This window comes from Perognathus longimembris, chromosome 2, assembly GCF_023159225.1.
Source record: "Perognathus longimembris pacificus isolate PPM17 chromosome 2, ASM2315922v1, whole genome shotgun sequence".
Taxonomy (NCBI): Eukaryota; Metazoa; Chordata; class Mammalia; order Rodentia; family Heteromyidae; genus Perognathus; species Perognathus longimembris.
In genome coordinates this window covers 74,843,881-74,867,997 of record NC_063162.1, presented here as the reverse complement: position 1 = coordinate 74,867,997, position 24,117 = coordinate 74,843,881, and the positions used below count along the sequence as shown (strand labels likewise).

Below are 24,117 nucleotides of genomic sequence, written 5' to 3'. Positions count from 1 at the left end.
CAGCTGATATCTAGCACTAAACTTGCCCAGTCTAGACTCCAACCACCAAAATGTTTTCCAGTTACCAGGATTAGGTGCTCAGCAGTTCTTAAACATAATAATTTATAATCTAGAGCACTCCTGTTCAATATAACAGATGCAAGCTATGTGTATTCATTTAAATTTTCTAGTCCCTACATCTGCTAAAGCAAATGCAAATTTATATTAATCTCACTAATACATTCCCTTTAAGCTAAGAAGCCCAAAATACTACCACCTATAATCTATATAATAAGCTGGGTGCTGGTGTAAGCTACTCAGGACACTGAGATATGAGGATCATAGTTCAAAGTCAGCCCACACAGGAAGTTCATGGGACTCTTATCTTCAACAAATTAGCAGAACAGCTAAAAGCAGAGCTGTGGTCTGGGACAGCATCTAGGCCCTGAGTTCAAGCCCCGGATCAGCCTATATATTTGTTAATATATACATATATATTCATGTATGTATATACATGATATATTTTAGTACTGTTCTTTTAAGTCTGGGATGTGTTTTATATTGCGGCCTTTTTCATTAAGACCAGTCAATTTCAGACACTTAATAGTCACATTGTACAGAGCAGCACAGCCTATAGAACTTATTGTGATTCATGTTTCAATTCGCTGAAGCACACCCTTGAATATTTTTTTCCAAGAACGGCACAATGGCTAATGAGACACACATGAACCATGGCTTAGGTACAGATTAGCTGAATTTTCATTAAGCCCTGAACATACTTGTCAGGTACAACAGAAAATAATTGGGAATTAGGTCTGGCGCTTTTTTTTTCTTTCATAGACAAACACTTCTGCTTGGCTTTGTCATTCAAAGAGCTTGCTGGTATGTATTCATTTGTAGGTCACTTATACTGAATTTAAAATTTCTTTTCTTGAACCCCAATCTCTTTCAATCTGCAGCTATGTTTTTTCCTCTTCAAGCAGTCTGCCTTCAACTTTATCTTTCATTCCTGCTTCTCTGACAACTATTTTCTATTTGGTCGCAGAATATCTATGATTTGTTTATTTATATGAGTTCCTTCTTCTCTGACCTCCTACTATGTTTTCTTGCTCTTTCTATTCTATCCTCTCAAGACAGTGTCCTCAAGCACATTGTCCAATCAGTGACATCAAATCTTTTTTGCAGTCTGCCTTTCCCCTAAGTCTTTATGATGATGATTCCTTTCCCTGGGTCTTCATACTTTGTTTGGCATTTCATTTTGGATTTATCCTTACTTTAATCATTGTGAGGTACAAAAACATTCATACCAAGGTAGTTGTTCTCTGTTGAGCAGAAGTATCAATCCACCGACACCAAGAGCATGTGGCTTAGTCTAGGCTTCAACCAATGTCATTTGGGCCTGCCATATGAAAGTAGCAGGAAGGAGACGGACACTGGTACTTAAATAGCTGGTTGGCACAGTAAGAAATGCCTCACTCCAGCCCAAAGAACGAGCAGAGGAAAGAAGTGGCGCCCAAAATACTTCAAAGCAAAGCTTCACACCTGTCCTTCTGGATTGATGGGCACTGCTCCTCCATAATGATCAAAGTCAGTTTAGAAACAAATCTGAAACAGTGGATTGCTATATAGGGGGACCATCAATTCCAAGAGGAAAAGTCTCAGTAACTCTTTGTCACATATAAGAAGAATGAGTCTGCTTGACAGGAGTAATGATGTAGACAAGATTAAAGGGAGACTGCTTTCAAAAACTTCACTCAACAGCATTGGTTTAAGAAACTGATTAAAACAGAGGCTAATCTATTAAGAGTGAAATCTCCACAGCAAATAATTTGTTAATGGTTAATGGAAGCTGAACACTGGAGTTCTAGCAGACAGCATTTTTTTAAGTTTTCTACAATTTTGACTTTCACTAAATCAGATACTGCCTTCTCCATAATTTAGTGGAATTCTTTTCAATGCATATCTACCATAAGAATTATAATGTGTTTAAAACATGCAAATATCCAAATCTGACCATCTGCTGAAGGATCCATTTGTGAATCTGCCCAGCATTCCTTTGGGAAGTTCCAGGGCTGACTTTGAGGGGATGCGTGCACTGCTCTAGTCCATATGAAAGAATGCACGTTTGAGTCCGAAGCATGAAGGGATCAAAACTAGGAGGGTGTGAAAGAAATTGCTGGAAGATTTGAAGTTTTGATAAGATCCAGTCAAACAGAGGGGTTGGAGGAGCATTTTGATCATAGCAAAGTGTGTTTTTCCCTTTGGGCCCAAACTATCCATTGCTGATAATAAACGTAAAGCACCTCTCAGGAAAGAATTGGGACTTACTGCTTTTTATAGGTCTGCCTCCAAATGTCCTTTCAAAGTTAACGTGGAGATGGGCCTCCAAGATCTCAGTAGACACCATATGAAAAACTTGAGTAAACAACACCGCCACTTTTTCCTTCTGCATGCTTCCATTACATGGCATGTGGGTTTCTGTTTATTTTACTTTCTGACTCAGCTGTCTCTTGACCTCCTTCCTTATCTCATTCTACTGCATTGGGATATTTAGCCTTACAAAACTTACTGACTAGAAACAGGGGTTCGAGGATTACATTCATCAGATGTTCATCAGATGAATTGCTGCAATGAGTATGAGGTTAGCTGCAGCCAAGAGCAGAATCTGCCACCTCTCCTACTCACACCCTGAATATTACCCAGGAATCCTGTCTCCTCCCCTCCCTGTGCCCTCCATGGCCACTCTACTCTAGGTTCAGTAGGGGTCAGTGTGCAGTTCAGCCCTTCTCCCTGGGATCAGGCCACTTCTAATCAAAGTGAGGCACCCGTACAGCTGAAACATGTCCTTCTCCTGACTATTTCATATGCATGTGTATGGCATCTCATACATACACTTTAAATTATGGAATGGTATCTCATACATGTACAGATCTCTTCTAAGAATCTACCAAGCCACCATCCTTCAGTTCTCTAAGATCAGCCCCAATCCTCACTGGGAACTCCCACACTGAATCCCAAAATGAGCTCCCTAGCCACCTCACTTAAGCTTTTGACTCCTCACTTTGTCATGTGTGTAGATGTATGTATGTGTGGATGTGTGGATGTATGTGTGTATCTATGTGTATATGTGTGTACATGTATGTATGTGTGGATGTATGTGTCAGTGTGTATACATGTGTATATGTGTATTGCAGATGTGTATATGTGTATGCATGTATATGTATGGGTATGTGTATACCTATATATGTATATATGGGTGCATATGTGTATGTGTGTATATTGTGTGTCTGTGTGCGTGTGTGTGTGTGTGTGTCTTTGCTCAGTTCTTTGTCACTTCAGAGATGATCATGGTTACAGGAGTGGTTCAGAGCTTGGGTTGTGAGAGGAAGCTCTGGAATCAAATGCTTTCATCAGCCTTGCCCAAGGCCTAATATCCAGCATGGCAGGTGCCACATCCCCACCTGGTCTTCTTGCTTCCCCAGGCAGGGGCCCAGCACTATACTGGTGCACAATGTTCCATAGAGATTTGTAAAAGGAAAGCAAGGCTGTAACTATTGACTGGGAAATCATGGAATTCTTGTAAGTCAGAATGCCCCTGACTCCTAAATTCTTAAACTAAAACAGAAACAGAGAGATTCATCAAGGCCTAAGGACCCTTATCCCCACAAGTCATTAAAGAATTAAAGATCAACTCCTCTCTCCAGAAGGAACTCAATATGAACGGGAAACCCTGTCTATAAAGGAGAGCTGGGACCTGACTGCTAAATCTAGAACAGAGGGTGGACAGACAGAAGGATGCCATCTTCACTATAGCTATCAACCTAGCACACTGTGTCTATGGACAACAGGTACATTCAGTACATCCAATTGATTAAATCTATAGGCTTTGCAGTTCCCCTTTTTATGGTTCTTTTAAAAAGTCCCATTGACTATCCATGCAGAAGACACTGCTGGCTTTTAAAGGGTATTTCTCACTAAGATCTCCTTGACTTCTATTCAGTTAGGAACATAACTTGGTCTCTAGCACTCATCTTCTAGTTCTGATCATTGCAGTCTGTCACCTGAATTGGTTTGGCCATGACTAGTCCAGACCAACTTGTTTTAATTTCTCAGTTCGAAAGGAATGCTGGGCCATGCAAATCATTTCAATTTCCCTGAGAAGACTTATCCCCAAGAGCCAGAAGAGGTAAGCAAGCTCCTTCTGACCTCCCCAGCCCGGTGGGTATATTTTGTTTTCCTCTCAGTGTTCTCTTCCTTGTAGTTATCAGTTGCTGGATGACAGAGTGAGGGCTCAAAGGTGGGACTTCCATGAGGACTCTGGCACCTCACAGCTGGCCAACAGTGGTTTAAGAACAAGGGTCCCAACAAGGCAAGAGGTGGAAATCCCCCACCCATAGCCTCTGTGGATGGAGCTTTCCAAGTCCGATCATATTTCTACCTCAGCTCCAGGCCTCCCACTTCGAGGAAGAGGATGCAGATTTCTCATCTCAGTAGGAGGCTTGTCACATCACATGGAAAGAAGAGTGTGTGGGAAGGAGATTGAGATGCAAATATTTTTGGAAAACAAAATCTGCCATATGTTTTCAGAGTCTGAGTTTAGGCAACTCCAGCTCTTCATATTGCACTGCACAGGAGCAGAATCAGGGCTGTGCTCACAGCCAACGTCATTCATAGGAAATTCCTCCCCCATTTCTCGCTCCTGTAGGATTCTTTCCATCACAAGTTGAATTTTACATTTTAAAGTGCTTTGAAAATATTTCGTTCAGTACCTATATGTGTCAAAAAAGTGATAATATTCAGTTGATCCTGGTCTATCTCTTGCTGGAACACAACACTTCATCCTAATTTTATTCAAAAAACATACAGTAGAGGGTAAAGGAAATGCTACTCGGAGTTCAACAGCCCAGCTGCATCTCCCTGGCCTTCCCTGTGAACTAGGGCACGGCAGACAACATATTATATCTCATTTATGTATAAAATGGCACAAATTTCCAGGCAATAGGGAGACAGGCATATAATCTTGGCTACTCAGAAGGCTGAGATGAGGGGGTCTGAGGTTCAAAGCCAACCCAGGCAGGGAAGTCCATGAGATTCCATCTCCAAAATAACCAGCAAAAAGCTGGGCTGGAGATGTAACTCAAGTGTACTGACAATTCCAGGGGATGGGATGTGGGACTGTAGGTCTCCGCAACCCCACCAGCCCCCACACCCTCCAGAAAGACTGAAGTAACACCCACACTAGTGTACTGTTATCTGACAGTATTGTACTCTTATCTGGTAAGGACACTTGCTCCGTCTGCTGTTGGTGGAGTTCTCCATAGCAGACTGGAGTAATGCACAAATCAAACTGAGCACTGTGCTGTTCTGCCCCGGCCCCGACCATGGCTCCGCCCCTTTCCCGCCTCTGGCTCCGCCCAGACATGGCTCCACTCCACTCCACCTGACTCCGCCCCTGGTCCCACCCTGCCCAGGCTCCACCCACCATCCTGCCCACTCCACTGACCCCGCCTCTGGTTCCCCCCCCCTGCCCACTCCACTGACTCTGCCCCTGGTTCTACCCTGCCCAGGCTCCGCCCACCACCCTGCCCACTCCGCCTCTGACTCCACCCCCGGCTCCTACCACACATCTGGTCCCTTGGACCCTTGGTTCTCCAAGGTTGCAAGGTGCTCAATTGTTGTCTCTAAACCCCTAGTATGTAGAAATCTTGTAGCTACCATCATCCACATAATTTTTTGTGTGTATGGGCCAATCCTGGAGCTTGAACCCAGGGACTAGATGTTGTCTCTGAGATTTTGTGCTCAAAGCTGCTGCTCTACCACTTGAGCCATAGCTCTTACTTCCTGCTTTTGGGTGATTAATTGGAGATGAGAGTCTTGTAGACTTTCCTGCCCAGGCTGGCTTCAAATGGCAATCCTCAGATCTCAGCCACCTGAGTAGCTAGAATAACAGGCATCAGGCACTAATATCTGCCTTAACAATGTAACTTTTTACTGGGAAAAAATGAGAAGTAAAAAATGAGAGGTCTTGACTATTGTGAACACAAGGGCCCCGGGACACAGAAATCCCAGCCACCAACCCAGCCCTCCACTCAGCCTCTTGCTCATCTTCTGCAATCCATCTTTGCCAGGCCAAGCTCCTAGCAGTGCAGCTCAGGCTAGACTTTCCTTGGGCAGCCACACCTGGGCACAACCAAATAACTGATGCCCCACCCTTAACCCTGCCCAGCCCACAGCACACCCCTGCCTACCTCTGCCAGAGGAGGGGGCAGTTCATCCAACCCACACCAACCAAGTGCTGCCTCTCCCTGCATCACCCCTACCTTACCCACTCCAGATCATCAACAGGACTCCTGGAGCTCCCCCCCCCCGCCACCCCCAAGCAGGAAGCACACACTGAAGGCATCTCTGTGAGTCACTATTATTTTCTTTTCTGTGATTGCTTTTCTCAAGGAGAAATTATTCTTCCCTCATTTAGGAAGGCAGTTAAAACTCCAGGATGGAGCTGCCCAGCTACAAGATTTGGGGTTGTAGCCCCCCCTCCCACTCCCCCCCCCCCCACACACACAGGTGGGAGAGGCTGACACATGATAGCAGAGCCTCTGGTAGGTCTGGAGTGGAGAAACAGGCAGAGGCCACCACCATTCAGGCTGGAGCTGCCCCCTGTGGTGGTGCCCAGTGTTCTGCATGGTCTTGACTCCCTCCCCACCACTGCTTTTCTTTCTCAGATAAGGGGTCACTGTCTCTATCCTCCACATCTGTGCACACAGGCGGCAGTCCAGTTCCTGCCATTCATAAACCAAATGGCCATCCAAGCCAAGGTGCCCTGTCTTGCTTCAAGTAATCTTTAGGTCATCCATGACTCCCACCTCCTGTACATTTCATTCTCCTGTGGTTTTTGAGGGGCAGGGAAGAATCCCACTTCCCAGCTGTGTCTCTCATTCCTCTGTGACTACCAGGGACATGATCCCACTGAAGTCAGTGATCACAGCCCAAGGGGAGCCAGCAGGCTAGGGAGCCTCAGGCAGGAAGCCTCAGGAAGCACTTCGTAGGCCACCAGCTCCATCCACTCCAGCAACACTTCCCCTGCCCCGGGGGATTCCCTGGACCCCAGGGCTCCGACCCCCACAGCACAGCTCTTGCTCTGTGCTCCATGGTCGGGTCGCACTCTGCACAACCTGGCAGAGCTCTGCATCTCTCTGTGTCGTGATGCTGGCTGCAGAAACACTCCCCACACCCTCCTCTCCCCACACCACACACTGCATTTGGACAGTGAACCAGCATCAGTTCAAGAATGACACACTGAGATTTTGTTTCCTGAAAGACCTCAGTGCTTCCTTATGTGTGTGAGCAACAAAACTAAAAAAGCTAATGCAAGGAATGACTTCTTCCAGGACATTGCACTAAGTCAGAAGATCTCTCCCTCTCCCTCTCTCTCTCTCTCTCTCTCTCTCTCTCTCTCTCTCTCTCTCTCTCTCTCTCTCTCTCTATCTATCTCCCCTTCCCTTCCTTCCTCCCTCCCTTCCTCCTTCCCTCTTTCTCTCTCTCTTTCTCTCTCTCCCCTCCTTCCTCCCTCCCTCCCTCACCCTCTTCTCTCTCATTCTTTCCTCCTCTTTCTGCTATATACATTTTTCTCACATCTTTACTAATCACCAGGTACTAAGTTCACAAGTGGGAAGTATCCTTCCAACTCAGCCACACAGCTTAGGCATCACAAAAGCCACTTGCAAGATGAGCTTCTCCATCCACACTGAGCCCCGCTGCCTGCCCAGTCAGGAACTACCCAGGGGGCGCACCCTGCACCCTGCAGGATCAGTTATGGCCCCAGGGTATTTATTTACCTGACTCTCCCTGAAAAGAAAGGAACAAGAGCATATTCAGACTTCCTCCCTGAGCAGTCAGGTAAAATTTATTTGAGAAATGATGGTTCATTTCAGCTTCTAACAGGGTTGTGGGGGTGAACCACACAAGGACAGGCTCTGGGAAAGATGTTCTGAGAGAGCCTGGGGAAGGATGAAAAGCAAATGTACTCACGGGAAAAGCGGGCAAGCGGCCTGGCATTCTTGTCTCCAGCTTCATTTGCAACTGGAATAAAAAAAAGTAAACAGAAGATATAATTAATAACAAAGTGCATGTGTCCACAGGACAGGGCTATACTGTGGAGAAAAGGAAGAACTCATGATCAGGTAGAGACACCAAGTTTCTCTCACTTTGACTTCCAAAAAAGATGATATTGAGTTGTTTGGGGTCCACACTGAAGGCAGACATAAACATTTGTGGTCTAGACGAGAGAACACCACAGCCACCAACAGGAGAAACCTGCTTTGCTCAGTTCAGAAACAGCATACAAGACTCAGACAGGTGTAGATGCTTGATGGCAGGGTCCTCACTGTGAGAGAAATGGCCCTGGCCATGCAGAAAAAATGTCCTGAATTTGGTGCATTCTTTCACAAGGAATGAACAGAGCCTAAATGTCCTTCCATGTCTGCAAAGGTACAGTTAACAAATTCAATCTCAGTCTAATCCTATGTATTTCTTGGCATTTATCAGCTCACTTTAGTGTTACAGACATTTCCAAGAATGGCCAGCAGGGGGCAGTGACGGCATATCCAGCTCCCAACACCTCCCTCAAGAAAAGGGAGGAGATGGGATAACTTGGTCCTGTACCCCACACATTTCAAAAGAAAATATCCTGGACTTATCCAAGGGTTCAGGGTAACCCCTGAGAAATGGGCATCTTGTTTTCTGCCTCGCCCAAGAAATTCTCATTTCTATTCTTGCCTAAGCAGGGGTACTTCACAGCCCGGACCAGCAGTGTGGTATCCCTAGGTGAAAACTTTAACCAGACCCTCGTAGCCTCTTACTAGGGTAAGTGTGGGAAATATGACTTGCTACCAGCACTTGGAAAACTCAGGTATAGGCAAGAGTTGTCCAGAATCAAGATTGTGTTATAACCTAGGAAAAAAAGAGTAGGGAAAGGAAGAAGAGTGAATTATAGATGCACTTGCCTGGCTGCTTTTGTTTTGTTGTTTTTGTGGCAGTGATTTAGGGGTTTGAACTCGGGGGCCTTGTACTTACAACCGAGCCCCACCTCTAGCCTGTGTGTGTGTGTGTGTGTGTGTGTGTGTGTGTGTGTACACATATATGTATACACATATGGTCTTGGCACTCTACCCCGCCAAGAGATATCCTCAGCCCTTTTGCTTCTATTTATTTGGAGATAGACTGTTGTATTTTATGGCCTAGGGCAGCCTCAGACCACAATCCTCCCACCTAAGCCTCCCCCACACATAGCTGGAATTACAAATGCATGTTACCACAGCCAGAAATTTTTTCCCTTTAGACACCATAGAAGAAAGAAACAGGACGGTATTTTTGCTCTCATTTTCTTCAAGATCTTTGCTGTGGCCCCTGATGACCTGCTTTGAAAGAAGGGTTGCAAAGGCTGCCCCGTGGCAAAAACAAGAGTGACTCAAAACAGTGCCCTTCTCCCGGGAGCTTCTCCACACTCAGCCTGGACCCCCACACCCTCCCACCCTGGCCATGGTGGGCATATGTCCCAGATCCAGTCACACAAGAGAGGCAGGGCTCAAGACCTAGGCCTGTGGATGCCACTGGAGTTCCTGGCACCTGTCCACCCCAGCACTGGTTTGGGTCTTGCTGTCCCATGCCCACAGACACAACCCAGCTCTGCTGGCTGGAATGAATGCCCAGCCCTCAGGCTATGCTGCCACAGACACAATAGGACAGACATCTTTCCAGCACCACAACACACACAGAGACAACTTATTCTGAGAAGAAAGTTCTTTTTCACTCTGTTTCCAGCTCACCATCAAGTGGGCTCATTGCTTTAGGCCTCCATGGGGTTCACTGATGGTACAAGAAGATTCTTGGCAGAGAAAAACCACTGAGCTCATTGCCAGCAAGCTGCAGACTGCAGGAGGAGGTAGGTGGGGCCACAACACCCCAAGAGCACTGCCCCACCCCCATACAACACACCAGGCCCAACTTCTTGACATTTAATTCTTCCCACAGCGCCACCTGGCGGACAAAGTCTTTAACACGTGTGTCCTTAGGAGTCACTCAAGTTCCAAACCAGAGCAGCCAGCTGTTTGCCTAAGCATCTGTCAGAGCCATCGTCCCACCTGAAACCCACCCTTCCCACTCTCTCCTTCCCCCACGCAGTCCCGCTGCCCCTCCCCTAGGAAAATCCTCACCTGGACAACCCATGCCCAACCTTTAAGATGCAGGCCAGCCACCCCCTTCAGCCCCTCCATCCCTGATGCTCCTTCCTGATCTGTGGTTCTCAAACCAATGGGCATCACTCACCTCCTGGTGTTAAATACACAGCGCAGGTTTGTTAAATAGCTCCCGCCCTAGGAACCTGCACCCTGCCGCTGATGGTCTGGCCTGCAGTTTTGGTCATGGCTGCTCCAAAGTCTCAGCCACCTCAACCCAGGAGGCTATCATTATTTTTCCAATCATTTCCCTGGGTCTTGCCCAAGCCTGCTGGTTCTGGATCCTTCTTTTTATACTTCCCACATCGCTGGGATGACAGGTTCCATTTGTCAGGTGCAGGTTGGGCTTGCATTTGGCAAGATGCTCTGAAAGTGATGGAGCAGATACATGGAAAGTTTTGCATGCCACGCTGCTGTGTAAAACACAGGCTCCTGAGAGTGCGACACACTCTAAATATGTGTGGGTGAAGACATGGGAATGAAAGCATGCATCGGAGAGGGGTCAGGAACCTTACTTCCCCTGTGCTGGAGGTTGGGAAGGTTTCTGACTTTTTTTTCCCCAGTTGTTCCCAGAGACAGGCAGTGGCTTTATTCTGAGGATGAGATCAGAAGGGATGCTGGGGTTTTTCTGTGGGTCCAACGGCCTGAGGCACTGAAGGCTGGCAGCAGGGTGGGGATGGACAGAGAGAAGTGCAAGTCAGTCACGGGTCCTGAGGCAGGCATGCACAACATGTACACACATGTATGACTGGGCATGGGCAGTGCATTTTCCTTGTGCTCCATGCCTCTGTCTGCCATCCCCTCCCCGAGAGCAGCCTGGTACTTTGCACCCATGTCTCTGTGTCTACAGATCCATAAAGCAAGTGTTTCTTGAACACAATCATTGTGGTTCAGCAACATGGCAAAGGTAACAGCTGCCCTGAGGTGGGTGGGGAGAGTGGTTGGTGCCAATCAAATATCCTTGATTCTTTTCTTTTCTTTATTAAAACAGCAGCTGGTGGTAGATATGATGGCTCTGGGTAACATGGCTCCAAATCTGTTATGCCCTCAGAGAAGTTCCCTTTCTGACCTCTGAGGCTTCAGCAAATGGAGGCCATTCTTGCAGCTGTGATCCTGGCTGCTACCTGCCTTCTGGGCGGGGTCTCACCAGATCTCCACCGACAGACTTCACATTTCCAGGGCTCCTCTCAGACCTGGGCTGGACCTCAACTGGAGGCTCTGAGCAGCACAATGTAGTTGGGGGCTAAGTACCAAAGGACCCCATTCTAGACATTGGCTTTAGGGGCTGAGTTGAGAGGGATCTCCTTGAGTTCCAGCCGCATGCACAGGTCCTCCCTGATGACAGCCGTGAGCGCAATGCACATGGCTTGTACCCCCCACCAGGTCAGTGCCAAAGGGAAATGGGAGCTGTAGAACCAGCAGCCCAGGAGGTAAAAGACAGGGGCAGTGACTGTGAAATCCAGACACTGCTTACCTTGCCGGATGAAGTACAGCAAGCCCAGGGCACAGGTGAGGGCATTGAGGATGAAAGGCATCGTGAAGAGCCGGCCTGGAGGTATAGAATAGCCCAGGATCTCTGCGTCGAATATCTGGTCTAGAGAGGGGCTGCTTCACCAGCCATAAGCCCAGGGAGCCAGAGTAAACTTAGTAGACAGTCTGCATGAGCACCATCTGCAGCACCAGGATCAGCAGCGGGTCCCACACATAGCTGCATAGCTGCATAGCTACAGAACTGGCCCTAGGTCAGCGCCCCACCCCCACCCCTGTCACCCTAGCCTCAGCCTCAGCTAGCCCACCATTGCCTTGACAATGCAGGGATGGGGAGCCTTGGGACTGGGACCCAAGGGCCAGGCCCGGGCAGGAGGAGAGGAAGGCAGGGCAGGGTTTCTCACTTTTTAATATGTTTTCCATATAAACTTAATGGCTTATGATAAATATTGCTTAGTTTGTGATCAGAAAAGTGCTTTATTATTTACTTTGTGCCACTCCTGGGGCTTGAACTCAAGGCCCGGGTGCTGTCCCCAAACTTTCACACTCAAGGTTAGTGCTTTACCACTTGAGCCACTTCTAGCTCCACTTCCAGCTTTTCTGCTGGTTAATTGGAGATGAGTCTCATGGACTTTCCTGCCGAGGCTGGCTTAAACCTTAATCCTCTGGTCTCAGCATCCTGAACAGCTAGGATTACAGGCCGGGCCACTGATACCTAGCAGTATTTTTTATTTTATTAGCATAAATTAAAACAAAGGGATTTCCTTGTGATTGCTACATATGCATACACAATGAACTTGATTTAATCTATGCTGTCCATAGTATTCCTTGTTAATGGCTCCTAACAGCTTTTAGTGGGTTTCATTCTGCTGTTTTACACATACATATGTATAACATGTTTCCATCATATTCACCCCTGCCACCCCCTCCCTCCCCACCCCCCACAGAAGGAAAACATTTTATCAAACTAATCAAAAACAACTGGCTATTACTCTTTTACAGGAAGTGCATATATATATATTATCTGGGTTACTTATTATGTATGTGTGTATATGTTATATGTGTACAAATGCATAAATAGGTAAAGTACATTCCAGACTCAGATTTTAGAGCAGTCTGGATCACAGATTCCAGACACCTCCAGCTCCCTGGAATCTTCCAGAGCTGTGTCTCTCCCTCCCCTCCTCTCCCCGATGTTCCAGGCCATGGACTGGCAGGGAATGACCCAGGGACATTTACAAACTCCTGGTGCTAGACCACACCCCGACCAGTGAATGGGGCCTTTCGGGGTGGGGAGACCCCAACATCAGGCTGGGAAGCCTAAGAAAGGGTAGAGTTTTGTCACCTTTCTCTCATCTTTAGGGATGCTGCTGTTTCCTCACTAATGTGCAGAACAAGTCATGTCTCTGCTTTAGGGAATTGCTGCTGGTGGGGGTCCTTAGTGCACAATTTGGGTAGCGAACAGTCTGTTTCACATCACTTCCATCCTTCCACACTGAGAACTGGAGGCAGGGGGCGGGGGAGGGAGAGGGAGGGAGGGAGGGAGGGAGGGAGGGAGGGAGGGAGGGAGGGAGGGGGACACTGTGCCTCTGCTCTATCCCACTGTGACAGTAGGACACCAGCTTGATGAAAGCATGCTGAGCCCTTGTCCTTCTCCGGTCCACTGAGGCTGAGGCCCCATGAAAGGACAGGCTTTGGGGTTTTAGCAAGTGCCTCAGAATCTGCTTGGGTGTGTCGCTGTCTCAGCAGTGGGCTTTGAGGTGACCAGCCCACCTGGTGTTTGCTGGGAACCTTTCCTCCTCAGATGTCCAGCCACAAATCTCAAGGCAGAGAGCTGCCAGGGAGGCCAATGAGAGCACAGGGCTCACACAGAGCACGGGGTCCCCACCACAGGTGGATGGGGGCTCTGCTGCCCCGGCCAGGCCCCCACACCATCCAGGCTGTCAGAGGCTGTGTTGGGGAAGGTCAGTTGTGGTAGAGGGCTGGGCAGGTGCACACTGCTTTGTAACCAAAAGCAGCACCCAAAACTGTGCCGGGCTTGTTTTGAAAGTGGTGGCAGCTGGGGGAGCATAAACGCAGCTGGGAGGGTGGAAGGGGCAAACACCTGAGCAGCCGCCAACCCAGGGTGCTGGCCTCCTAAGTGGGACCCGCCTGGGCACCAGCTTTCAAGAGGGGGAGCAGCCTGGGGTGCTGGCTGGAGTATCACTTACCACAAGCTCGAGTACTAACCCAGTGGCCTTCTCAGGCAAGCAACTTCAGGAAGAAAGGAGGCTGACAAGCCAGGTACAATTCCTGCACACACACATTCACACACACACACTTACTCACATAGCTGTACCACACATAGGAAGAGAAGGAGAGAATAGGGATCAAGATACCCTTCCTTGTTACTGGAGAAGAGAATGCTCAGAACTGCTCACAGGATTTGACCTCCCTGGGCCTTCGGCTTGCAAAGGCCCAGCATGGGCAGCCAGGGGGAGACTCAGCCCCCTTCCACTCCGAGCCACCTCCTCAGTAGAGCCCTCTGGGATGCCCTGGTCAGAGCACAGTTCCCCCCTCCCTCCTCTGTCCCCCAACAGTATTTAGGAGGCTTATTGCTGGTATAAGCCCAACCCAAGCATAGATTCCTGGAAGTAAAAGATGGCTGGAGCCCGAGGGCCTAAACACTGCCTGCACAAAGCTTAGAAGAAACCCACGAGTGATTCCAGGATGGAGCTGGCAGAGCGGAGCATGAGCGCAGTGGAGACCCCAGGCTACACCTCCAGGAGGAAAGACCAGGACCTGTGTGTGCTGATTAGACACTGACAAATTGCAAATGCCAGAGAAATCTGTGCACGCCCAGTGCACACCCAGCAACCACTATTCATTCCTGTGCAATACACAAGTGCTCAGGAAGACCAGGTGGTTTCCCGGGGCCCACATGATGTGGCACCACCTCAATCCACACCAGGCAACCATGCCCACAAGAGCCAGGCACCCTCTCCTCCTCCCAGTCCCAAGCTGCTGCCCACAGAGAAGGGAATGTATGAACCCTGACTCTTCCACTCCAAGGCCCCCATGTCACAGGTCTGGCTTCATCAGCCTTCATTCGGCTTGCTAAATCCTGATGCTGGACAGGACCTGGGTCTACTGAAGCTTGAGGTGTAATCTGATGGTGCTTGCTAAGTCAAGGGCTGTGTTGAGCAGGGTTCTGATGCCAGCTCAGGCTTGGCAAGCTATGTCTCACACTTCACCAAAGCCAGCCAGGGCTGGGGTGGGAAGGCCACAGGGTGGGAGGGCCACAGGGTGCAGGTTGGGGAGAGGGAAGTAGAAAGGGCTAAGTAGAAAATAAAACTCAGAAAGAGAATCAGGTTAATGAAGTACACGAAATGTAGTCTAAGACTTGCTTAAATGAGAGACACTGCAATACCATAAGCCAAGCGCTGTCCAGTCGTTACCTCACTGGATCTTCACAAAAACACTCACTCTAAGTGTCTTGCTATTTTCTTCCTGCATTTTTCAAATGTGGAAACTGAGTCATTGAGAACTTAAGTCGATTTCCTGAGATGAAGCAAGTCAGTATCATGGGTCTAGAAATGGGGTCCAGCACTCAAAACATGGCTGACTCATGCATGTGAACCCCACTTGATGGGTCACCAAGCAGCCAGGCCTAGTCAGGGAGCCCTGGCCACCTCCTGTCACAGCTAGAAGCATCCGGATCCCAGCTGAGATGTGTGCCCATAGGCAGGCGCTGCCCTCCCTCCTCTCCCTTGCTTTCCCTCCTGGCCCTTCTCCTTTCACCTCATTTTCTCTTCATCCACCCTGAGACTGCATCCCCTTGAGACTGGGGACTGGGAAGATGGCAAGGAAATGAGCTGTTGGGCATCTATGTACAATGCCCAGGGGGCACGCACAGAGGAGCCATGTCCTGGTGAACTGAACTCTACCCAGACCACTCCAGGCCCCCCATGCTGCACTGCCCTGCACAGCATATATGCTGGTGCCTGAGCATGACCTGTGAGGGAGCTGTGTCACGTCTGCTCCTCTGTCATGGGTGCTCTGTGCAGCAGGGCCCTGGGTATCTGTTCACACCTCTGCTCCTGGCACCCAGCTGCCATGTGGCTGAGCCACAGGACCACACCATGAATAAGAGCACAATGCTGCATGTCACGGAGGAAAGGCGGGCTCACCTCCACCACGACCCCTGTGAGCCTGGCCTTGGCCTCCATGGTGACCCCCATCCACCTTGGCAGCTTACCATGGTCCTGTAGGACCTACCAGCCTGAGCAGTGACAGGGATGGCACACCGTGGCACCTCTGCATGGCCAGGTGGAAAGGAAGCTCAGGCCGCCCAGCGGACAGCCCCACAGGGTCAGGATGAGGCTGCTGACCACAGCCCATGCCATGTGCGTGACCTTTGGGGAGCAGGTCCCTGCCCCGCTCCAGCTTGCAGGTGACTGCAGCCTAGTGACAATGTCAACATGCTTTCAGAGACCCCTCAGCAACACTCCCTGGCCAGGTGGCCCTGCTTCCTCCCCTAGGGACAGGGTGAGGTAAGGAACCTTCCCTCTGAGCTGGGCACTGAGCATCCCAAGAGCTCACAGACACAGAGAGGGCCAGGAAGCTTGAAGAGGGGGTAGGGGGCTTTCCCGGACCCATGTAGTGCAAGTACTGTGACCCTACAGAGGGAGAGGTGACACAGAAGATGGCACAGATGGTGGCTGACGCTGGAAGGGGCAGCCAGGCCCATGTTGGCAAGTTATGCTCACAGGCAGGTACAACCAGAGTCGGGGTGATTATTTCTGTCTCATTAATGGCACAACTAAGGCTCAGAGAGGTTTAGGTATTTGTCCAGGAGTGTCCAGTCCTGAGACCAAGTGCAGGTTGTGGTAACAGCAGAGCCCGGCCTTGTCCAAGACAGCTTCATGGCTCCTCGACGTGGGCACCACAGTTCTCAGCCAGACCCTGTGAGTGAGGCAGGCTTCTGTCTGGCTCTGGGTGGAGTGGGGTTGGGCATGGATGTCCCACTCATGTGGAGGCTCCCCAGGACACCTCTTCCAGGCTGCCTGTGCCTCCTTCTGCCCCATCTCCTGGCCCTCTCCGCTGCCTGGCAACAGCAGTGGCTCTGGGCCCAGGTGAAGGGCTCCACCCCTGCAGGGCAGGCAGAGGCTCAGTCCACCACACCAGCACAGTTGGACTCCACCGCCGGAAACACCCAGCCACCCTCGGCCATGTACTAGGCCAGACAGTGATTGGCTTTGAAGAGCCAGTCCCAGGAGGGGAGCCCCTGGGGACAAAAGGATAGTCAGGCCTCAGAGCTGTCCTTACCACTGCCCTGCACTCTCCGCCATGCTTGGCATTCACACGACAAAACAAAGGTCTAAAGAGACTGAGCAACGTGCACGGAGCACCATCCGCTGCTGCATACAGCTGGCTGGGCTGGGTACTGCATAGCTGTATGACTTGGAAGGCACACTATGCTCACCACTGGGGTCTGTGTGTGTCACGAGGATTTCCTGTGGACGGCAGAGCGGGTACCATTTCCCCATGCATAGCAGAGCACAGGCAAGTCCACAAGGGCTCTGCTGAGTAAGTAGCCTGTGGAACAGACTAGGGCGGCTCCACCTGGGGTCTGACTCCAGAGCCCTGGCCCCCTCCACCAGGCCTTTATGCCTCCCCAGCCTAACTCCCCCACTCCTGGCCACAGCTCTGTCCACAAAGATGGAATTATAACAGAATCGTGGTACTGGAAGGAAGAAAAGGAGAATGGGGTGCAGGGAGGGGAGGTAACTTAGCCCCTTCCAACTAGAAAATATATTGGAAATCAATAGTGCACCTCAAATCTTCCCTTTACACTAGAAGAATGCAGGCCCAGAGAGTACAAGTGAGCCTCTCAAGGTCACAAGGTCACACTGCAGGCACACACAGCTGGCACCTGCATCCTATACCATGGCAAGTACATAAAGATATAAAGTTGCTCTGATCACAAGCACAGGAGACCAGAGCCCAATCATCCAGGTGGGTGGTCCCAACCTTCTTGTGTCTCATTTCTGGGTGGGGCCACCTGCACCTGACAACTGTAATAAGTCGAAACCTGCATCTGACATCTATGAGAAGTCAAGACCTAGGGTGGAGGCTGGAGGGGAAGGGGAGCTGCTCCCAGAAGTGGTCCCTCCCCTTTGTGGGTCCTGGGAGGGCACGGTTGCTAAGTGGAAGTCTCAGTCCTCCGGGAACCATCTGAGCACTCTGCATCCACCCTGAAGGACTCGGACTCTGCACGCAGCTCCCTGGGAGCCCAGAAACTATAGTGACAGCCCTTGGAAACAGCTCTGTCTGGGCTCCAGTGGGGCAACAGGAGTCAGGGAATGAGACCTCAGGGAGGAAATCCATGCCCTTTATTTACTGTTCAGTGGAAGACACTAATTAAAACACTCCCAGCCAGGTGCCAGTGGCTCACACCTGCCTGCGATCCTAACTATTCAGGAGGCCTAGATCTGAGGACTGTGGTTCAAAGCCAGCCTGGGCAAGAAAGTCTACAAGGCTCTTATCTCCACTAAACTACCAAAAAGAAAAAGCCAGAAGTGGAGCTGTGGCTCAAGTGGTAGAGCACTAGCCTTGAGCAAAAAAGCTCAGGGACAAGCCCTGAGTTCAAGCGCAGGACTGGCACACACACACACAAAAATAAATAAATAAATAATTTTTAAAATAAGTAAATATAAATAAATTTTAAAATAAATAAATAAGAATACCCCATCCTCTGAGCTGCTGTCAGCCCTGGCCTTGTCAATGGTCCCTTCTGGGACCCTCAGGCTCAGCTCCCCGCTGGGCAGCAAGACTCAAACATGCACAATTAGAGGCGTAAGTGCTTGCCCCGTATACATGAGGCCCTGGGTTCAATTCCCCAGCACCACATATATAGAAAATGGCCAGAAGTGGCGCTGTGACTCAAGTGGCAGAGTGCTAGCCTTGAGCAAAAAGAAGCCAGGGACAGTGCTCAGGCCCCAAGTCCAAGTCCCAGGACTGGCCAAAAAAAAAAAAATATATATATATATATATATATATATATATATATGTATGTATAGAGAGAGAGAGAGAGAGAGAGAGAGAGAGAGAGGCGTAAGAACCTCTGGACTGGCAGACTGGGCCCCAAGTGGCCCCCTGAAGTTGTTCTGCAAATCCTCACTGTCCCTGTGGCATCTGTGAGACGATGTGGTAAATATCACTGAAGATGGTCACACCAGCCTTGCATGGTGGCAGTCCACCCATCCTCTCCCCCACAGGTTGGGAGCCAGTTAAGAGCTTCACAGGCTGCAGATCTGAGATGCCAGCCTCGGAGGCTCCCCACCACACCACCAGGGTGCCCTAACTCCTGTCTCACTCAGCCCTAGCAGGCTTGTTGCCACAGGAACAGGATTCTCACAAAGAAGGAAGATCAGCTTTCCACCGCAGGAGAACAAACCTCATAGCCATGCAAGGGGAGAGTTGTTTAAAAGAGAAACACTGAGAGGGGGCTGGGCAAAGTGAACACCTGATCCAATGTGTTAGTCATCCAACCACACACTCAGGGAAGAGATTGGTGCCAGAGAAAAGCTTCCCCCAACACTGAAAAGGTCAGTGCATAAAAGAAAGATGGGACCCTGGCTACATGAGTGCCTGAGAATAGGAGGATTATAGTGTGAGGGAAGCCCAGGAAGAAAAGTCCACAAGACTTCATCTCAACAGAGGGAAGCTGGAATACGTGGCACATGCCTGTAATCCCAGCTACAACAGGAAGCCTAAATTATGCAATGGCAGTCCAAGTGCATACCCAAGCAGTAAGAAAGACCCTGTTTTTTTTTTTAAATAACCAGCAACAAAAAAAAAGACCTGAAGGTATAGCTCAGTGGTAGAGCACCTGCCTAGCTAGCATGAGACCCTAAGTTCAAATCCCAGTATTGTTAAAAAAAAAATGTGTTTCATAGCTTACACAAATTGTAAGAATACTATAGGATTTATAGTATAAAACACAATAAGTTCAATACTATAGAATAGATTCTAGAATATAATATAGATTGTATAGTATAGATAGTATATAGAGATTCTATAGTATAGATACAGAATCTATATACTACAGAATCAGTCACGGCTGCTGAGAATGTGAAATGAACAGACATGCCAGAAGGCATTGGCCATTTTTTTAACAATATTGTATAAACCTAATACAAATACTAATACAATTTTGGAAGGTTACACTAAAGATGTACACAAATGTTTGTAGAGCCTCTATTTATAATCACCCAAAACTTGGAAACACCAAACTCTCCTTCAGTGGGTAAACAGGTAAACACCGTTCCAATTACACACTGGAATACCCCTCACCCACACAAAGGGGCGAGCTAAAGATATGAGCACCACAGGGGTGCATTTCCTAGGCATCTCACTGAGTAGAAAAGGCCAGCCTCAAACTTTACATGTGCTAGGATTCCATCATGCAGCGATCCTCAAAAAACAAAAATCAAATTACGGTTCCAGAAACAGATGTTGGTGTTCAAGGGTTAGCAGCATAAAACTGTATCAAATTCCCTTATACCAGCAATACACAACTAGAACAGACTGAAACTTTTCAATTACAAGGTGAAGGTTTTCAAATGGTATCTTCTACAAGCTCGTCAATAAATTTACGAGGGGCCAGGAAATGAATCTAGCTACACCATCAAGAGCATGATGAAGCATATGCCTGGGATTTGGTTAAAAGGTGACAAAGAAGGCAACTCTTTACTGTGCTCCTGAGCAAGAAGACCCAGGACAAATAAAGGGGTAGGGATCATTTGAGAGAAAGTATCTACAAAGCCTGACACTTAATAAGCGATATAGAAATGTTGTTGAATAAATAAATCAAAAATTCCTACAAGCCTTTTCCTAGAACTTGACAAGCGTGTTCTAAAATTTGTAAGGCAGAACAATGGTCCAAAATTAGCCGAGGTGATCTTGAAGAGCAGAGGTGGGAAGGAAGAGAATGCTCACTCTAGCTGGTGTTGGTACTTCATTATGAAATCACCTAGGCAATATTCTTGTCTACCTAGAAATAGACTTAAGGACTAATGGGGAATGATCAAGGGCACTGGGGTGGTTGGTGTGTGCGATATTATGCCCATCAGAGCCAGCACTGTGACTTAGTGGGCGCTAGACCTCTTCTTCATCCAGAAGAGAAACTAAAGTGCTCACAGGTTTGAATTCCAGACAGAATAAACACATAGCACAGAAAGCAAAAAGAAGGAAGGAAGGAAGGAAGGAAGGAAGGAAGGAAGGAAGGAAGGAAGGTTGGTTGGTTGAAAAGCAAATGTGATTTTCTCAGGACTTTGTGTGTGTGTGTGTGTCTGTGTGTCTGTGTGTGTGTGTCTGTGTGTCTGTGTGTCTGTGTGTGTGTGCTTGTCCTGAGACTTGAACTCAAGTCCTGGATTCTGTTCCTGAGTTCCTTTGCTCAAGGCCAGGACTCTACCATTTGAGCCACAAGTCTGCTTCAGGGTTTTTTCCATGTGTGATCAGTTGGAGATCAGAGTCTCAATGACTTTTCTGTACAGGCTAGTTTCAAGCCATGATCCTCACTCAGATCTCAGTCTCCTGAGTAAGATTATAGACTTGAGCCACTGGCACCTAGCCGATAGGATTTCTTTCTTTCTTTTTTTTTTTACTATCATGGGGCTTCAACTCAAGGTCTGGACACTGTTCCTGAGACTCTTTGTGTTCAAAGCTAGCACTCTACCACTTGAGCCACCGTGCTACTTCTGGCTTTTTCTGAGTAGTTCATGGGAAATAAGAATTTCACGGGCTTTCTTGCCCAAGCTGGCTTTGAACTGCGATCCTCACATCTCAGCCTCCTGAGTAGCTAGGATTACAGGCCTGAGCCACCAGCACTCGGCTCAGATAGAATTTCTTAACCAGTAAGACACTGACTACAAAATAAAGGAAGGCAGATCAGAAGAGAAGAGGTAGACAAATAACCAAGAATTTTAAAAGCATGTTTGAAAAAGGCCACAAAGTGCAATTCAAACCGTAGACTACATCATGTTTGCAAGTTATATCAACAAGACACTAGTATCCCAAGTTCATACAAAATGCCTGTAGACCAACACACAGGCATAAATACTGAAGAGCCCAGACACTGGTGATTTTATGCATAATGAAGGGACTGTGATGCTGTCTACACTGTCACCACAGTCACAACACTGTCACCACAGTCATGATACTGTCACAATGGTTATGGCACTGTCACCACAGTCATAGCACTATCGGCACAGTCACAGCACAGTCATCATTGTCATGACACTGTCACCATGGTCACAATGCTGTCACCATATTCATGGCACTGTCACCGTGGTCAAGGCACTGTCACCAGTCATGGCACTGTCACCACAGTCTTGGCACTGTCACCACAATTGCGGCACAGTCATTGTGGTCATGACACTGTAACCATGCTCACGATGCTGTCACCACAGTCATGGCACTGTCATCGCAGTCACAGCACAGTCACCATGGTCAGGACACTGTCACCATGGTCATGATGTTGTCACCATGGTCATGGCACTGCCACCATGGTCATGACACAGTCATCACAATTATGACACAGTCACCAAAATCATGGTGCTGTCACCACAGTCATGATGCTGTCACCATGATCATGGCACTGTCACTACAATCATGATACTATCACCACAGTCATAGAGTTATCACTGTAGTCATGGCACAGTGTGGAGGTGGTCTCTGGAGACTAGCCATCATGGAGCCACTGACAGAGGCTCACATTCTCCTCTTCCTGTGGGCCCACTGATCGAAGCAGCAGCCCTAAGCCTGTGGGCACAGTGAACGTCTCCTCTCTGTCTCTCCTGGATGCTTGTGAGAGTGATGGGAAGCTAACATACAGGTTCTTCCCTGCAAAGGTAGAACAAGCTCTGGGGCACACAGACATGAACGACAATAGAGACGCTTAGTATTTCAGGTCAGGAAGGGCCTTGGGACTCTAGCTAAAGCATTCAGCACTGACAGCTTCAGGGCTGAGGGACTGAGGCATTGGGGCTTAGGGCTGAGGGACTGAGAGCTGAGTGGCTTCAAGGCTGAGGGTTGAAGGGCTGAGGGGCTTTGGACTTCAGGGCTAAGGGGCTTTGGACTTCAGGGCTAAGGGCTTCGGAGCTGGATGCAGAGAGAATGTAGCCCATCTTGAAGCCCTTGGAGACAGAGGGCTTGTGTGTTGGTGGGTTTCCACGGAGACACATTTTACAAAAGCTACTAGGAAAGAGGCCCTCCCTGCACAAAGAGAGCCGCATCCCACTCCTGTGCTCAGCCGCTCCACCTCATCCTGACAGATGATAGAACAATGTAGGAGGAAAAGGCCTAAAAGCTGGATATGAAAACAGCACCCCACACCTGGTCTGTGGGGTGAATGAATGAATGAACAAAGGAACAAATGGTGCCTTCCTTCATACAGAGATGGAAGGACATGCAAAAGTGGCCACATGGGGCCCAAGGATGCATTGTAGAGACAATAGGGGCAGAGTCACAGGGCATAAGAAAGAAGAAAAGACCCATAGTGGGTCCTAAAACTTTCAGCATTCTGAGCTATACTACAATCCTAGCTTCAGTAGAGGGCAAGGTGGGAGAATCACATTTCAGGGCCAGCCCAGACAAAAATATCAATAAGTCAGCAAGACCCCATTCAGCAAATAAGCCAAGTGTAGTTCATACCCGCAACCCAAGTATGAAAGAGGCATAGATAAGAAGATCATGGTCCAATGCCAGGCAAAAACCAAAGCTCTCTCTGAAAAACAATCTAAAGCAAAAAGGGCAGGGGCATAGCTCAAATGGTAGACATGAGAACCCACATCCAGAACTCACAAAGAAGCCCACCAACCAGAAGGACAGCACAGAAGCACACTGCTCCAGAACCAGCCCTCGGTCCCTAGCAGAGGCGCGCTCTGAGAACTGAGAACCCTGAGGTGAACAAGGAAACAGGGTCCCCTGGCCTCTGTTTTCTTTGTGGGCACGTACTACTTTCTGTCATCAAGGTCTCCTGCAACGTGAGTGCTGTTCTCAGCATGTTTTGGGGAGCACCAATACCCCAAGCCAACTTCTCAGATACAGCTGTAGGGCCTGACAACAACTCCCCAGCCATCATACTGCTCAGAACACATCCAAGCTCAGCAGTCTACCATAGAGTACCCCAAGGAGTGCTGTGAGTTCAAGACAGGGTGCCTAGAAACCCCCTTTCTTACCCAACCACCACCCCTCTGGACATAGTCCTCAGGATGGGGCTCCAAGAATTCCACCAGCTGCACTGCATGCCCAACCTAAAGCAGATCTTGTTCTAATGACATGAGAAAAGTTAGACTCCAAGTAGCAGAGCACCAACCAAGCAAGCACGCCAAGCAAGCACAAGACCCTGAGTTCAACCCCCAGTACAGAA

At 48.7% G+C, this 24,117-nt stretch overlaps 1 protein-coding gene and 1 pseudogene across 5 annotated transcripts in view; both read right to left on the bottom strand.

Moving 5' to 3' along the window:
* Positions 1-24,117, bottom strand: part of Pde1c (phosphodiesterase 1C) — a 278,713-nt gene that overhangs the window by 218,247 nt on the left and 36,349 nt on the right. For all 5 annotated transcript variants that reach the window (XR_007210013.1, XM_048339509.1, XM_048339510.1 and 2 more), the window contains exon 2: positions 8,011-8,061. Coding sequence is in view for 4 of the 5 variants with exons in the window: in XM_048339509.1 (XP_048195466.1) it covers positions 8,011-8,061 (51 nt within the window). In the remaining variant the exon portion in view is untranslated. The remainder of the gene's footprint in view (positions 1-8,010; positions 8,062-24,117) is intronic.
* Positions 11,480-16,914, bottom strand: LOC125342268 (annotated as a pseudogene).